This window comes from Hyla sarda, chromosome 4, assembly GCF_029499605.1.
Source record: "Hyla sarda isolate aHylSar1 chromosome 4, aHylSar1.hap1, whole genome shotgun sequence".
Taxonomy (NCBI): domain Eukaryota; kingdom Metazoa; phylum Chordata; class Amphibia; order Anura; family Hylidae; genus Hyla; species Hyla sarda.
In genome coordinates, this window is record NC_079192.1 from 13,722,721 (window position 1) to 13,740,792 (window position 18,072).

The window sequence follows — 18,072 nt, forward strand, 5'->3', positions numbered from 1 at the left end:
ACTTCTGAATAATATTGTGCAGGCCCCTTTTCTGACCAGTTGAGGCATGGACTTGTAAGTTGGTAAGGTCTGGCCTCCATGGAGTGGCCTTGTTTCTCCAGCATGTCCTACATACGCTCAATGGATCGAGATCTGAGGAATCTGGATGCCCGGTCGAGTCCTTATGTCCCTCAGACTCTTTCTGGACCATTTCACAAGCTATTTAAAGGGGTACTCCCGTGGAAATTATTATTTTTAATCAACTGGTGCCAGAAAGTTAAACAGATTTGTAAATTACTTCTATTAAAAAATCTTAATCCTTCCAGTACCTATTAGCTGCTGAATACTACAGAGGAAATACAGAGCTCTCTGCTGACATCTCTGTTCATTTTAAGAACTGTCCAGAGTAGGAGAAAATCCCCATAGCAAGCATATGCTGTTCTGGACAGTTCCTAAAATGGACAGAGATGTCAGCAGAGAGCACTGTGGTCATGATGTCAGCGGAGAGCTCTGTGTTCCAAAAAGAAAATAATTTCCTCTGTAGTATTCAGCAGCTAATAAGTACTGGAAGGATTAAGATTTTTTTTTTTTAATAGAAGTGATTTACAAATCTGAATTCGAGTAGAATACATCTACAATCTTGTATAATGATCTGATTGCTTCTCAGCACAATATCAAAAACTAACAGGTTGTTAGTATACATTTTTGATCAAAAAGTACAAGCCCACTCGCCACGTCAAGGCCACCTATTTAGAGTGGGTCCCTAACGTCCCTAGCATAAAATGGCGTAGCACCGGGCGGCGACCACCACCGCCGCGACACAGATGCCCACGGGGGGGAGCGGCCCCAATGCCTCTCAAACCAGTCTATGGGCCGCACCCTCCCGCAGACACAGCGCCACGGCAGCAACGAACGCCGCCCCGCACCACACCAGTGTGAACAAGGTGTAATAGCTCACTTACCTTGCTCTCCCAGTCAGACTGGTGTGGTGCGGGGCGGCGTTCGTTGCTGCCGTGGCGCCGTGTCTGCGGGGGGGGTGCGGCCCATAGACTGGTTTGAGTGGCATTGGGGCCGCTCTGCCGGTGTGTCGTTCCCCCCCCCCTGTGGGCATTGGTGTCGCGGCGGTGGTGGTCGCCGCCCGGTGCTGCGCCATTTTATGCTAGGGACGTTAGGGACCCACTCTGGATAGGTGGCCTTGACGTGGCGAGTGGGCTTGTACTTTTTGATCAAAAATGTATAATAACAACCTGTTAGTTTTTGATATTATGCTGAGAAGCAATCAGATCATTATACAAGATTGTAGATGTGCGACCATGTCTGTTTTCTACTCGAATTCATATTGTGATTTACAAATCTGTTTAACTTTCTGGCACCAAGTGATGATAAAAAAAAATAATATATATATAAATAAAATATATTTCCACAGGAGTACCCCTTTTAAGGATCTTGCACGATCTGAAACACAGAGTTTTAGGCCATTTTATTCAATCCAAATAAAGTGTTCCTGTTTTACTGCATCCCGAGGCGCTGGACATTCCTTTTGTCCTTTTGTGAACCATTTCAATCCATCTTCCTTCATTGTCCGAAGGTCTAGTTCTGATGCTTATGTGCCCATTGAGGACCTTTTTGTGGAGAATAGGGGTCAGCATGGACGCTCTGACCGGTCTGTGGGGCCCCATATGCAGCAAGTTGTGATGTCCTGTGTCCCTCTGATACTTTTCTATCATAGCCAGCAGGGACTTTTTCAGCACTTTGCTCCACAGCAGTTGTATTGACAATCAATGGCTGAGGGTGTCATGGGCGTCATCACCTGAATAGTATGGTATTATGGATCTAAAGCCCTGGAGGCTGTTGTTTTTTTTTTTTATTTTAATTTTTTCCCCTAAAAAGTTCTTCTATTTACCCTATAATTTCCTTATTTCTAGATCTCTCCTTTAGTCATGGGCAACTCATGAACTGACCTGTGTTCTTAAAGGGGTACTCTGCTGCCCTGCTTCCGGAAGTTTATTGTTCTAAACGCTCTGTGTGGGCTTCCGTGTTCAGGGCCGCCCCCTCGTAATGTCACGCCCGCCCCCTCAACGAAAGTCTATGGGAAGGGGGCGCGACGGCCGTCGCGCCCCCTTCCCATAGACTTTCGTTGAGGGGGCGGGCGTGATGTCACAAGGGGGCGGGTGTGACATCATGAGGAGCGGCCCCCGAACACGGAAGCCCACACACAGTGTTCGGAACAATAAACTTCCGGACACTGGGGAGTGGAGCTCCAGAAGCAGGGCAGCGGAGTGCCTCTTTAAAAAGGACTATAGGAGTAGTTCAGGCAGTTGTAGACACTTACATCTCAAGCACTTTCTTGAGGGACACCGAGGAGATGTTGTCATCACCTCTCCTGTAAACAAAGTAAGAACAACAATTGTGGTAGCTTAGGGTGGCGTATATGGAGACCTTTAGAGTAGTGGGACTGTGAGAGTTCAAGACACCAGGAATGTTATTCCACCACACTCCAAGGTGACTAGACTGGACTGACTAAGACTTGACTTGACTTGGGGGTTGACTATCACTGACTTCTGCTACTTCACTGTGTTGTGGAATCCAATGTAAGTACTTACCACCAGGGTGGACTTGTATGGACAGGAGTGGCTGGAGGATCTTCACTCACTTTATCCTTGGTTTGGCTATGGGGCCCGACGGCTCAGTTGCACTTGTCCCTAAAGAAGGACTTCACAGGACTGACAACCTGGAAGACTGGATCCTGGTGAAGGGTGATGCCGCTCAGAACTTTAATGGTTGTGTGGCGTCGGCGCACGATGAGGAATTATCCTATTCGTGACTCCAAAAGTTGTGGTACCACAGTGTGTTAAGAGAAATATCTTATCACTTCGTGACGCCAGGGCACTGTTATCCTATACATGGTCCGAGGTTGGGCCAGACACAGAGAGAGTAAAGGAAGACGTAACCAACGTCAGGTTACGGATAACTGTCTTTACTGAGCAGAGTGCAGATGGTATTACACAGAAAGTGTGGTGCTGGGTGAGAGGATGCAGCGTAACCCCTTGGGAGCCCTGTTACCCTGCTGGGATTTGTGGTGCTTTCACCAAATGAATTGAGTAGATAGATGGATAGATGAATCATGGTTAGTAGAGTTCTGTCAAGGTTTTGTAGCCTTCTCTGCCAGGGCATGAACTTCCACTGTGTGGGTGATCCTTGCAGAAGGACTGGATTGAATACATTTGATCTGGGCCGTCCCTTGAGGCGTCTACACACAACACTGGTGCCCAGACTGAGCTAACATCTGATCTGGGGCAACTCCTCCCCCACTACACTATATAGGGAAAAATGTAGGGGTTCCCATTGGCATGGGGTTTACACAGCTCCTCTCAAGGGTACAGTAACACATATAAAAAACATATATAAAGATAACAATAGGAAAGTTATAGAAAATATATTAGATCCGCCAATGACGGATCATATAGGGTCCGTCACTGGCGGATCTGCAGCGTAAAGTACCCTGCGGATGCGTTCCGTGTGACCCTACCCTAAAGAGTCTGAGGGACAACCGATCAGTTCATGGTGGAACGAACAAACCAAGAAATCCCAGGCCTGTGTATTCTGGGCGGAGGAACCTAAACACAATATGTAGTGGGAAAATAGTCCGGGCCGGGCCATTATTCTTCACAAACCTGAACTTGAAATCACTTTTACTTTCCATCGGGTCATCACCCCAAGTGTTATAAAGAGTAATATTTACCTACCGGGGAGATGTGCCAGCAAATGAAGATGTATTGTGTCAGTGTTTACCCAGGTGAATCAGGCCGAAAAGAACGTAAAGTGAGTGCCCCCCTGTTATTATAACCTGGGTATATACTGTATATATGTACAGCTGGTATAAGTCATATATCTCCTGTATATAGTGATATGGACCATGCTGGTATAACCTGGGTATATACTGTATATAATATATATGTACAGCTGGTATAAGTCATATATCTCCTGTATATAGTGATATGGACCATGCTGGTATAACCTGGGTATATACTGTATATAATATATATGTACAGCTGGTATAAGTCATATATCTCCTGTATATAGTGATATGGACCATGCTGGTATAACCTGGGTATATACTGTATATAATATATATGTACAGCTGGTATAAGTTATATATCTCCTGTATATAGTGATATGGACCATGCTGGTATAACCTGGTATATACTGTATATAATATATATGTACAGCTGGTATAAGTTATATATCTCCTGTATATAGTGATATGGACCATGATGGTATATACTGTATATATTATATATATGTACAGCTGGTATAAGTTATATATCTCCTGTATATAGTGATATGGACCATGCTGGTATAACCTGGGTATATACTGTATATAATTACATATGTACAGCTGGTATAAGTTATATATCTCCTGTATATAGCGATATGGACCATGCTGGTATAACCTGGTATATACAGTATATAATATATATGTACAGCTGGTATATGTTATATATCTCCTGTATATAGTGACATGGACCATGCTGGTATAACCTGGTATATACTGTATATAATATATATGTACAGCTGGTATAAGTTATATATCTCCTGTATATAGTGATATGGACCATGCTGGTATAACCTGGGTATATACTGTATATAAATATATATGTACAGCTGGTATAAGTTATATATCTCCTGTATATAGTGATATGGACCATGCTGGTATAACCTGGTATATACTGTATATAATATATATGTACAGCTGGTATAAGTTATATATCTCCTGTATATAGTGATATGGACCATGCTGGTATAACCTGGTATATATACTGTAAATAATTATATATGTACAGCTGGTATAAGTTATATATCTCCTGTATATAGTGATATGGACCATGCTGGCATAACCTGGTATATACTGTATATAATTATATATGTACAGCTGGTATAAGTTATATATCTCCTGTATATAGTGATATGGACCATGCTGGTATAACCTGGGTATATACTGTATATAATTATATATGTACAGCTGGTATAAGTTATATATCTCCTGTATATAGTGATATGGACCATGCTGGTATAACCTGGTATATACTGTATATAATATATATGTACAGCTGATATAAGTTATATATCTCCTGTATATAGTGATATGGACCATGCTGGTATAACCTGGGTATATACTGTATATAATATATATATGTACAGCTGGTATAAATTATACATCTCCTGTATATAGTGATATGGATGATGCTGGTATAACCTGGGTATATACTGTATATAATTATATATGTACAGCTGGTATAAGTTATATATCTCCTGTATATAGTGATATAGACCATGCTGGTATAACCTGGGTATATACTGTATATAATTATATATGTACAGCTGGTATAAGTTATATATCTCCTGTATATAGTGATATGGACCATGCTGATATAACCTGGGTATATACTGTATATAATATATATGTACAGCTGGTATAAGTTATATATCTCCTGTATATAGTGATATGGACCATGCTGGTATAACCTGGGTATATACTGTATATAATATATATGTACAGCTGGTATAAATTATACATCTCCTGTATATAGTGATATGGACCATGCTGGTATAACCTGGTATATACTATATATGTACAGCTGGTATAAGTCATATATCTCCTGTATATAGTGATATGGACCATGCTGATATAACCTGGGTATATACTGTATATAATATATATGTACAGCTGGTATAAGTTATATATCTCCTGTATATAGTGATATGGACCATGCTGGTATAACCTAGGTATATACTGTATATCATTATATATGTACAGTACAGCTGGTATAAGTCATATATCTCCTGTATATAGTGATATGGACCATGCTGGTATAACCTGGTATATACTGATATATAACTTATACCAGCTGTACATATATAATTATATCAGTATATACCATGTTATACCAGCATGGTCCATATCACTATATACAGGAGATATATAACTTATACCAGCTGTACATATATAATTATATCAGTATATACCCAGGTTATACCAGTATTGTCCATATCACTATATACAGGAGATATATAACTTATACCAGCTGTACATATATATTATATACAGTATATACCAGGTTATACCAGCATGGTCCATATCACTATATACAGGAGATATATAACTTATACCAGCTGTACATATATATTATATACAGTATACACCAGGTTATACCAGCATGGTCCATATCACTATATACAGGAGATATATAACTTATACCAGCTGTACATATATATTATATACAGTATATACCAGGTTATACCAGCATGGTCCATATCACTATATACAGGAGATATATAACTTATACCAGCTGTACATATATATTATATACAGTATATACCAGGTTATACCAGCATGGTCCATATCACTATATACAGAAGATATATAACTTATACCAGCTGTACATATATATAATTATATACAGTATATACCAGCATGGGCCATATCACTATATACAGGAGATATATAACTTATACCAGCTGTACATATATATTATATACAGTATATACCAGGTTATACCAGCATGGTCCATATCACTATATACAGGAGATATATAACTTATACCAGCTGTACATATATATTATATACAGTATATACCCAGGTTATGCCAGCATGATCCATATCACTATATACAGGAGATATATAACTTATACCAGCTGTACATATATATTATATACAGTATATACCCAGGTTATACCAGCATGGTCCATATCACTATATACAGGAGATATATAACTTATACCAGCTGTACATATATATTATATACAGTATATACCCAGGTTATACCAGCATGGTCTATATCACTATATACAGGAGATATATAACTTATACCAGCTGTACATGTATAATTATATACAGTATATACCCAGGTTATACCAGCATGGTCCATATCACTATATACAGAAGATATATAACTTATACCAGCTGTACATATATATTATATACAGTATATACCAGGTTATACCAGCATGGTCCATATCACTATATACAGAAGATATATAACTTATACCAGCTGTACATATATAATTATATACAGTATATACCAGGTTATACCAGCATGGTCCATATCACTATATACAGGAGATATATAACTTATACCAGCTGTACATATATAATTATATACAGTATATACCCAGGTTATATCAGCATGGTCCATATCACTATATACAGGAGATATATAACTTATACCAGCTGTACATATATAATTATATACAGTATATACCCAGGTTATACCAGCATGGTCCATATCACTATATACAGGAGATATATAACTTATACCAGCTGTACATATATAATTATATACAGTATATACCCAGGTTATATGTACAGCTGGTATAAGTTATATATCGCCTGTATATAGTGATATGGACAACGCTGGTATAACCTGGGTATATACTGTATATAACATATATATGTACAGCTGGTATAAGTTATATATCTCCTGTATATAGTGATATGGACCATGCTGGTATAACATGGGTATATACTGTATATAATATATATGTTCAGCTGGTATAAGTTATATATCTCCTGTATATAGTGATATGGACAATGCTGGTATAACCTGGGTATATACTGTATATAATTATATATGTACAGCTGGTATAAGTTATATATCTCCTGTATATAGTGATATGGACCATGCTGGTATAACCTGGGTATAAACTGTATATAATTATATATGTACAGCTGGTATAAGTTATATATCTCCTGTATATAGTGATATGGACCATGCTGATATAACCTGGGTATATACTGTATATAATTATATATGTACAGCTGGTATAAGTTATATATCTCCTGTATATAGTGATATGGACCATGCTGGTATAACCTGGTATATACTGTATATAATTATATATATACAGCTGGTATAAGTTATATATCTCCTGTATATAGTGATATGGACCATGCTGGTATAACCTGGTATATACTGTATATAATATATATGTACAGCTGGTATAAGTTATATATCTCCTGTATATAGTGATATGGACCATGCTGGTATAACCTGGGTATATACTGTATATAATATATATGTACAGCTGGTATAAGTTATATATCTCCTGTATATATAGTGATATGGACCATGCTGGTATAACCTGGGTATATACTGTATATAATGATATATGTACAGCTGGTATAAGTTATATATCTCCTGTATATAGTGATATGGACCATGCTGGTATAACCTGGGTATATACTGTATATAATTATATATGTACAGCTGGTATAAGTTAAATATCTCCTGTATATAGTGATATGGACCATGCTGGTATAACCTGGTATATACTGTATATAATTATATATGTTCATCTGGTATAAGTTATATATCTCCTGTATATAGTGATATGGACCATGCTGGTATATCCTGGGTATATACTGTATATAATATATATATACAGCTGGTATAAGTCATATATCTCCTGTATATAGTGATATGGACCATGCTGGTATAACCTGGTATATACTGTATATAATATATATGTACAGCTGGTATAAGTCATATATCTCCTGTATATAGTGATATGGACCATGCTGGTATAACCTGGTATATACTGTATATATTATATATATGTACAGCTGGTATAAGTTATATATCTCCTGTATATAGTGATATGGACCATGCTGGTATAACCTGGTATATACTGTATATAATATATATGTACAGCTGGTATAAGTTATATATCTCCTGTATATAGTGATTATGGACCATGCTGGTATAACCTGGTATATACTGTATATAATATATATGTACAGCTGGTATAAGTTATATATCTCCTGTATATAGTGATATGGACCATACTGGTATAACCTGGTATATACTGTATATAATATATATGTACAGCTGGTATAAGTTATATATCTTCTGTATATAGTGATTATGGACCATGCTGGTATAACCTGGTATATACTGTATATAATATATATGTACAGCTGGTATAAGTTATATATCTCCTGTATATAGTGATATGGACCATACTGGTATAACCTGGTATATACTGTATATAATATATATGTACAGCTGGTATAAGTTATATATCTCCTGTATATAGTGATATGGACCATGCTGGTATAACCTGGGTATATACTGTATATAATATATATGTACAGCTGGTATAAGTTATATATCTCCTGTATATAGTGGTATGGACCATGCTGGTATAACCTGGGTATATACTCTATATAATATATATATGTACAGCTGGTATAAGTTATATATCTCCTGTATATAGTGATATGGACCATGCTGGTATAACCTGGGTATATACTGTATATAATATATATGTACAGCTGGTATAAGTTATATATCTCCTGTATATAGTGGTATGGACCATGCTGGTATATACTGTATATAATATATATGTACAGCTGGTATAAGTTATATATCTCCTGTATAGTGATATGGACAATACTGGTATAACCTGGGTATATACTGTATATAATTATATATGTACAGCTGGTATAAGTTATATATCTCCTGTATATAGTGATATGGACAATGCTGGTATAACCTGGTATATACTGTATATAATTATATATGTACAGCTGGTATAAGTTATATATCTCCTGTATATAGTGATATGGACCATGCTGGTATAACCTGGGTATATACTGTATATAATATATATGTACAGCTGGTATAAGTTATATATCTCCTGTATATAGTGATATGGACCATGCTGGTATAACCTGGGTATATACTGTATATAATGATATATAGTGATGTAGACAGTGCTCAGTAGTTCCTGGCATTCTAGTCCTTGGCAGGGAGCTGCTGTTGATCTTGTCTGAAGGCTCTTGATGGGGAGGGGGGACATTACATAACTCTCGGCCGAGCCTTTGTCTCGCTCACATTGATATTCCCGGAGTGTCCAGACATTGGTGTAAAGTGTGGAGAATCCTGAGGGGGGAGGGGAGGTTTTGTGGTGAAGGCGATGGCAGATGATGGGTTGAGTTGTCCATGTCCGGTTGACTACATCTGGCAGTCGTTGCTTTACCATAACTACTATGGAGGGTTCATCGGGTCCTGGTGTTTGTCATCTGTGCTGTGTCCCAGCTTTCCCAGACTCCAGAATGACATCCCACCTTAGTTGTAGAGATATGTCCCTGACTCTCAATGCCGCGCAGTAATGAGGTGCCCGCGGGTCGTCTGGCTGCTGTGCCGGTGTAGTGTTGGTAGGTCGGCCATGTCTTGGCACGGCTCCATTGTCTAATCATTTTATGATATAAATATTTTCTGTCTGGCGCGGACATTACTTCTCGCTGCTTATGGGAACATCAGGTTATAACTGATATAAACATGGAGGGTTAGTCTCGGCCTCGGGTACGGTAAAAGTCCTGGAAGAGCGAGAATAGCCGAAACTTCAGCTTTATACAATGTATTTAGAAAGTTTTCCGATCCAGTCACATTTTGTTATGTTGCTCCTTGTGTCCCCATCATTCTGCACTCAGTACCCCGAAATAAAAGTGATCACAGAATGTTAGAGATTGTTTTTGAAAATTGAAGTATTCAGACCCCTTGTTATGACACCTGATACTTATCTCTGGCTCCTCCCATTACTCCTGATCATCTCTGAGATGTTTCTCCACCTTGGTTGGCGTCACCTGGGGTATAGTCATCTGATTTGGGAAGACATTGGGGGAGACTGATCAAAACCTGTCCAGAGGAAAAGTTTCTGAGTTGCCCATAGCAACCAATCAGATCGCTTCTTTCATTTTGCAGAGGCCTTTTCAAAAATGAAAGAAGCGATCTGATTGGTAGCTATGGGCAACTCAGCAACTTCCTCTGGACAGGTTTTAATAAATCTCTCCCACAGCCCTGTCTATATAAGGGCTCACAGCTGATGATGTATGTCAGAGCCAAGCCATGAGAGTGAAAGAACTGCCTGTAGAGCTCTAAAGAGATTGTCTCTAAAGAGTGTCCTCCATTATTCTTAAATTGAAGAAGGAAGAACCAGGACTCTTCCCAGAGCTGCCGCCCCCACCAAACTAAGTAATCGTGGGGGAAGGGCCTTGGTAAGAAAGGAGACCAAGAACCCAATGGGCAATCTGGCTGAGCTCCAAAGATCCTGTGTGCAGATGGAAGAAACTTCCAGAAGGTCAAGAACCATCACTGGAGCCTCCACAATCTGGGCTTAATGGCAGAAAGAAGCCTCCTTATTAATAGTGTTGCTCACGAATATTCGCAATTCGAATATTATTCGCGAATATCGCATATTCGCGAATTCGCGAATTTCGCGAATATAGCGCTATATATTCGTAATTACGAATATTCGTTTTTTTTTTTTCACAGTACACATCACAGTGATCATCCCTCTCTGCTTCCAGCTTGTGTGGTGTAAAGAAGGCTCTAATACTACTGTGTGAGACTGGCGCGCGAAAATTCGCATATGCGAAAATTAGCATATGCGAAAATTAGCACATGCGAATTTTCACATATGCGAATTTTCGCGTATGTTAATTTTGTATATGCTAATATGCACATATGATAGTTTTCGCATACGCGAATGTTCGCATATGCGAAAATAAAACGGGAATATAACGAATATGCGAATATTCGCGAATATATGACGAATATTCGTCCATATATTCGCGAATATTCGCGAATTCGAATATGGCCTATGCCGCTCAACACTACTTATTAATAACAAATGAAAGATACCTGGAGATAACAGAAGAGCATCTAAAGGGTCAGACTGTGGGGAACAAGATTCTCCTGCCCAATACCATCCCTACAGTGATCATGGTGGCGGCAGCATCATGTCTGGGGGAAACCAGGTACTGCCCATCTCCTGCCCAATACCATCCCTACAGTGATCATGGTGGGGGCAGCATCATGTCTGGAGGAAACTAGGCACTGCCCATCACCTGCCCAATACCATCCCTACAGTGATCATGGTGGGGGCAGCATCATGTCTGGAGGAAACCAGGCACTGCCCATCACCTGCCCAATACCATCCCTACAGTGATCATGGTGGGGACAGCATCATGTCTGGAGGAAACCAGGCACTGCCCATCACCTGCCCAATACCATCCCTACAGTGATCATGGTGGAGGCAGCATCATGTCTGGGGGAAACCAGGCACTGCCCATCACCTGCCCAATACCATCCCTACAGTGATCATGGTGGGGGCAGCATCATGTCTGGAGGAAACCAGGCACTGCCCATCACCTGCCCAATACCATCCCTACAGTGATCATGGCGGGGGCAGCATCATGTATAGAGGAAACCAGGAACTGCCCATCACCTGCCCAATACCATCCCTACAGTGATCATGGTGGGGGCAGCATCATCTCTGGAGGAAACCAGGTACTGCCCATCACCTGCCCAATACCATCCCTACAGTGATCATGGTGGGGGCAGCATCATGTCTGGAGGAAACCAGGTACTGCCCATCACCTGCCCAATACCATCCATACAGTGATCATGGCGGGGGCAGCATCATGTATAGAGGAAACCAGGAACTGCCCATCACCTGCCCAATACCATCCCTACAGTGATCATGGTGGGGGCAGCATAATCTCTGGAGGAAACCAGGTACTGCCCATCACCTGCCCAATACCATCCCTACAGTGATCATGGTGGGGGCAGGATCATCTCTGGAGGAAACCAGGTACTGCCCATCACCTGCCCAATACCATCCATACAGTGATCATTGTGGGGGCAGCATCATCTCTGGAGGAAACCAGGTACTGCCCATCACCTGCCCAATACCATCCCTACAGTGATCATGGTGGGGGCAGCATCATATCTGGAGGAAACCAGGCACTGCCCATCACCTGCCCAATACCATCCCTACAGTGATCATGGTGGGGGCAGCATCATGTCTGGGGGAAACCAGGCACTGCCCATCACCTGCCCAATACCATCCCTACAGTGATCATTGTGGGGGCAGCATCATGTATAGAGCAAACCAGGTACTACCCATCACCTGCCCAATACCATCTCTACAGTGATCATGGTGGGGGCAGCATCATGTCTGGAGGAAACCAGGCACTGCCCATCACCTGCCCAATACCATCCCTACAGTGATCATGGTGGGGGCAGCATCATGTCTGGGGGAAACCAGGTACTACCCATCACCTGCCCAATACCATCCCTACAGTGATCATGGTGGGGGCAGCATCATGTCTGGAGGAAACCAGGTACTACCCATCACCTGCCCAATACCATCCCTCCAGTGATCATGGTGGGGGCAGCATTATGTCTGGAGGAAACCAGGCACTGCCCATCACCTGCTCAATACCATCCCTACAGTGATCATGGTGGGGGCAGCATCATGTCTGGGGGATATCAGGCACTGCCCATCACCTGCCCAATACCATCCCTACAGTGATCATGGTGGGGGCAGCATCATGTCTGGAGGAAACCAGGCACTGCCCATCACCTGCCCAATACCATCCCTACAGTGATCATGGTGGGGGCAGCATCATGTCTGGAGGAAACCAGGTACTACCCATCACCTGCCCAATACCATCCCTCCAGTGATCATGGTGGGGGCAGCATTATGTCTGGAGGAAACCAGGCACTGCCCATCACCTGCCCAATACCATCCCTCCAGTGATCATGGTGGGGGCAGCATTATGTCTGGAGGAAACCAGTTACTGCCCATCACCTGCCCAATACCATCCCTACAGTGATCATGGTGGGGGCAGCATCATGTCTGGGGGAAACCAGGCACTACCATCACCTGCCCAATACCATCCCTACAGTGATCATGGCGGGGGCAGCATCATGTTGTGAGGACAGAGAGACTGGTTAAGGTTCAGGGAAAGCTTAATGGAGTAAAGTACAGAGATATTTGTGGTGTCCCGGTACCGTATGGTTTACTGTACCTTGTATGGTGGTCCCCAAAGTCAGTTACTTTGTTCCAGTAGCATCCTCCTGGTGGGATAGCCCCTAGTCACCTTTCTTCTTAAATTTTATTATGTTTACATGTATAAGGAATTATATATTTGTCTATATAATGTCCCAGGACCTTAGGTCACATGACTAATGTTACTTCTTTAGGTTATGCTTAACCCCTTAAGGATCGGGCGTTTTTCGGTTTTTGCTCTTTCGTCTTTTCCTCCTTACATTTAAAAAATCATAACTCTTTACGTTTTGCACCTAACAATCTGTATTATGGCTTATTATTTGCGCCACCAATTCTACTTTGTAATGACATCAGTCATTTTACCCAAAAATCTACAGCGAAAAGGAAAAAAAATCATTGTGCGACAAAATTGAAAAAAATACAGCCATTTTGTAACTTTTGGGGGCTTCCGTTTCTACGCCGTACATATTTCGGTTAAAATAACACCTTATCATTATTCTGTAGGTCCATACGGTTAAAATGATCCCCTATTTATATAGGTTTGATTTTGTCGCACTTCTGGAAAAAATCATAACTACATGCAGGAAAATGTATACGTTTAAAATTGTCATCTTCTGACCCCTATAACTTTTTTATTTTTCCGTGTTTAGGGCGCTGTGAGGGTTCATTTTTTGCGCCGTGATCTGAAGTTTTTAGAGGTACCATTTTTGCATTTATCTGACTTTTTGATACGCCATTGACCGTGCGGTTTAATTAGCGATATATTTTTTTTATTCGGACATTTCCGCACGCGGCGATATCACATATATTTGTTTTTGTTTTTATTTACACAGATTTTTTTTATTATTGGAATTGCCGGGTGATTCAAACTTTTATTAGGGGAAGGGATAATTCAAAGGGTTAATGATTTTTTTTTTACACTTTTCTTTTGCAATATTATAGCTCCTATAGGGGGGGCTATAACATTGCATGTACTGATCTTTAACACTGATTGATTCATCTGCATAGGGATGCATTGATCAGGGTTTTCGGCGATTGATTGCTCAAGCCCTGATCTCAGGCTTGAAGCATTCAATCGGCGATCGGACTGCAGGAAGGAAGGTAAGAGACTTTCCTCCCTGAGCTAACCGTCACTTTTTACTTTCACTTTTAGCCGCGTGGCTCAGCTTTGAGCGCGCGGCTAAAGGGTTAATAGCGCGCGGCACCGCGATCAGTGCCGCACGCTATTAGAGGCGGGTCCCGGCTTCACTGTGACGCCGGGCCCGCCGTGATATGCTTCGGGGTCACCGTGGGACTCTGCGTTATATCACGGGAGCGGGACTAAGGACGTATTCATACGTCCTTGGTCCTTAAGAGGTTAAGGACCCTCCGAGGTCACATGGTATAGTCACGTGTCAGACCATAATCCTTTGTAAGGAGAATTGACATATGGTATGGACCAATAAGCTTAAGGCCAGCCCCTGCCCATATAAGGGAGCTGCCAGCCAATCCTTGCTCTCTTGGCTTCCGGACTAGCAGAGAGAGAGAGTGGATCCGTGCAACTTACAAAGACAAGACCAGGCCTGAAGCCTGAAAATTCCGCAACTTGCGAAACCGTGAGTTTAAATATCAATCCCCGCTAATGCTAGCGTGACTACTGGACCTAATATCAATCCCCTAAATCCAGTGGAACGGCGCATATAAATCTCCTAAGCTCTAGAAACTCATGAGGTCCCAAACTTCAGATAGACTCTGTTATATGGACTGTTCCTGTTTAAGTCTGCATAAAAGCTGCAGTAAAAGTTCCGACAGTTTTCTGAAAATCTATGGTTGGACGACAGTCGTTTATTTATGATCTCGTTATCGCTCTTGGGACGGGTGGCGGTAGGACAAGCATACAGAGAAAAACCTCACCCTGGCGTCACAACAGTTAAGGGTTAAACCAGCACCCTTTAATCACTGCACAACTACACCCCATATGCCCTACACCCCCAGGCTACCACATATTCGTAATGAAAACCTGATCCAGTGCGCTCTGAACCTCAGACTGGGGTGACGCTTCACCTTCCAACAAGACAATAATCCTAAACACACAGCCGGGACAACACAAGATCGGCTTAGGGGCAGCTCTGTGAATGTCCTCTAGTGGCCCAGCCAGAGCCCGGACCCAATGGACCATCTCTGCAGACCATCTCTGGCTTCCACTGATGGTCCCCATCCAAGCTGACAGAGCTCAAAAGGATCTGCAGAGAAGAATGGCCAAAAATCTCCAAATCCAGCTGAGAAAACCTTTTGACCTCCTCCCCAAGAAGACTGGAGGCCGATCACTGCCAAAAAGGCTTCAACTAAATAAAAGGTCTAAAAACTTATGTCTCTGCAAGACTTTTTTTTTTTTTCTGTTTTAATAATTTAGCAAAGATTTCTAACATTCTGTATATAGTTATATGGAGTATGTTGGTATAACCTGGGTATCTTCTGTACAGCAGGTATCCGAAGTCCCGGTCCCTGGATCCCTAAAGACCATGCATAGTAGCAGTGAGCTTTCTATGTGATGTCTGGCTGCTTGTGGTGCTGGGGTAGAGTTAGGTTGGCAGGGCGGTCACGTCTTGGCATAGCTCTAATGTGTAATCACTTCATGATATAAATATTTTACTTCTCACTCCTTCGCTGCTTACGGTAACCTCAGGTTATAACTGATATGAACAATGAGGGTTAGTCTGGTTCTTTGGGAGTATTACATTTAGGAAGCCGCACTGTGGACACATAGCAGGAAGTACACTGGTATATACATAATGACCACCCACATGGTTCTGGAAAGCTGTTCTGATATGAGGAAAGCCTTGATTTACCTTTCAGGCACGTTGTTAACCCTTTGGAGGAGGCATAGAGGAGACATACAACTATACCGCCTAGGCCGAAGGTGTACAACCTGCGGTCCTTCTGCTGATGCAAAACTACAACTCCCAGCAAGCCTCAACAGCCAACGGCTGCTGGAAGTTGTAGTTGTGCACAAACTCCAGGGTCACAGGTTGTACTCCTAGGATTACAATCTCTGCTGTACATAGCGTTAGCTAAGCTTTGCTTTCACTACCATGTCTTTGTTGCTGTGTTTACTAGATATGGAATTCCCCTAACAGCAGGCCATGAACAGCAGATTGCAAGAAAGGGAGACACATAGTGGCTGAGACTTTTTAGAGTTGTTTTTGGTAAATAAAGAGAGATTTACTACATAAGATATAATATAGGTGACGATAGTGACCATTTAATGTCTAACCTTTTTGTTTTTAGCTGTTTTTGAGTTAAATGATATAATTCTTGCTGCCTGCAGCCACCACTAGGGGAGCTCATTAAGTAAAGGGATTTATGTAACATGTATTTAACCCCAGTGAGGATGTACACTTCTGTATACTGGGTGGTCTTCCTAGTGGTAGCTCCCTTTCTGAGCCCACTCCACTTGGTGATGTTGTGTTTCCTCACTCTTATGGGGATTTGGTCCCAGTGTCTCTAAGGCCGAATATCCCCCCTTATTGTCTTCTCTCTTACCCCTTCAGGTGTCCAGCAACATGCAGACCCCAGACTCCACTGACGGCTGCTTCCTGCCGGAACACCTCGACAGCGCTGCCCTAGACTTGGATACAGATGACCTGGACTCGATACGAGGAGATGATGGAGGTATTCTGCACCATTCATGTCCTTCTCCAACCAAAACTATAACCCTTGTGTGTGCTTAGGAATGTTCCTCTTCTGCCGAACGGCCTTCTCCATGCACCTCTATGGGAGAGCACACAAACTCTGTATCTCCCGCTCTCTCATAGAGATGCAAAGAGGGGGGTCGTGTTGACCACTGCTCCATGTGATGGTCGACACAGCTTTGTGCACTGTGCCGGAGTACTCTTTTAAATCTTCTTTACTCAGACATTCACATAGAAAAGCACTCAAAATGCCAACAGGCCTTAAGAGATCAGCCTAAGGTGTTTGCTTTACAGACAGAGTTTATGGGATAAGTGTCATCTCCACTGGCAAACCGGTTCCTCACCTATGAAGGAATCGGTGACTTAGTAAGTGCCTGCCAATGTTCTCGGGTTGATAGTTATTTATTTAAAAGGGTCATCTAGTGTCAGAAACACAAAGCACACAAAAAATACCAGTAACATAGTTTATAAGGATGAAAAAAGACCAGAGTCCATCAAGTTCAACCTATATGCCTAATGAGTCTTTACTGAGTTGATCCAGAGGAAGGCAAAAAACCCTCAT

General features: G+C 41.6%; 1 protein-coding gene across 3 annotated transcripts in view; it reads left to right on the top strand.

Moving 5' to 3' along the window:
• PLD2 (phospholipase D2) overlaps positions 1-18,072 on the top strand; it is a 111,021-nt gene that overhangs the window by 20,457 nt on the left and 72,492 nt on the right. For all 3 annotated transcript variants that reach the window (XM_056570031.1, XM_056570030.1, XM_056570029.1), the window contains exon 2: positions 17,370-17,490. In XM_056570031.1, the coding sequence (XP_056426006.1) occupies positions 17,382-17,490 (109 nt within the window). In that variant the 5' untranslated portion in view covers positions 17,370-17,381. The remainder of the gene's footprint in view (positions 1-17,369; positions 17,491-18,072) is intronic.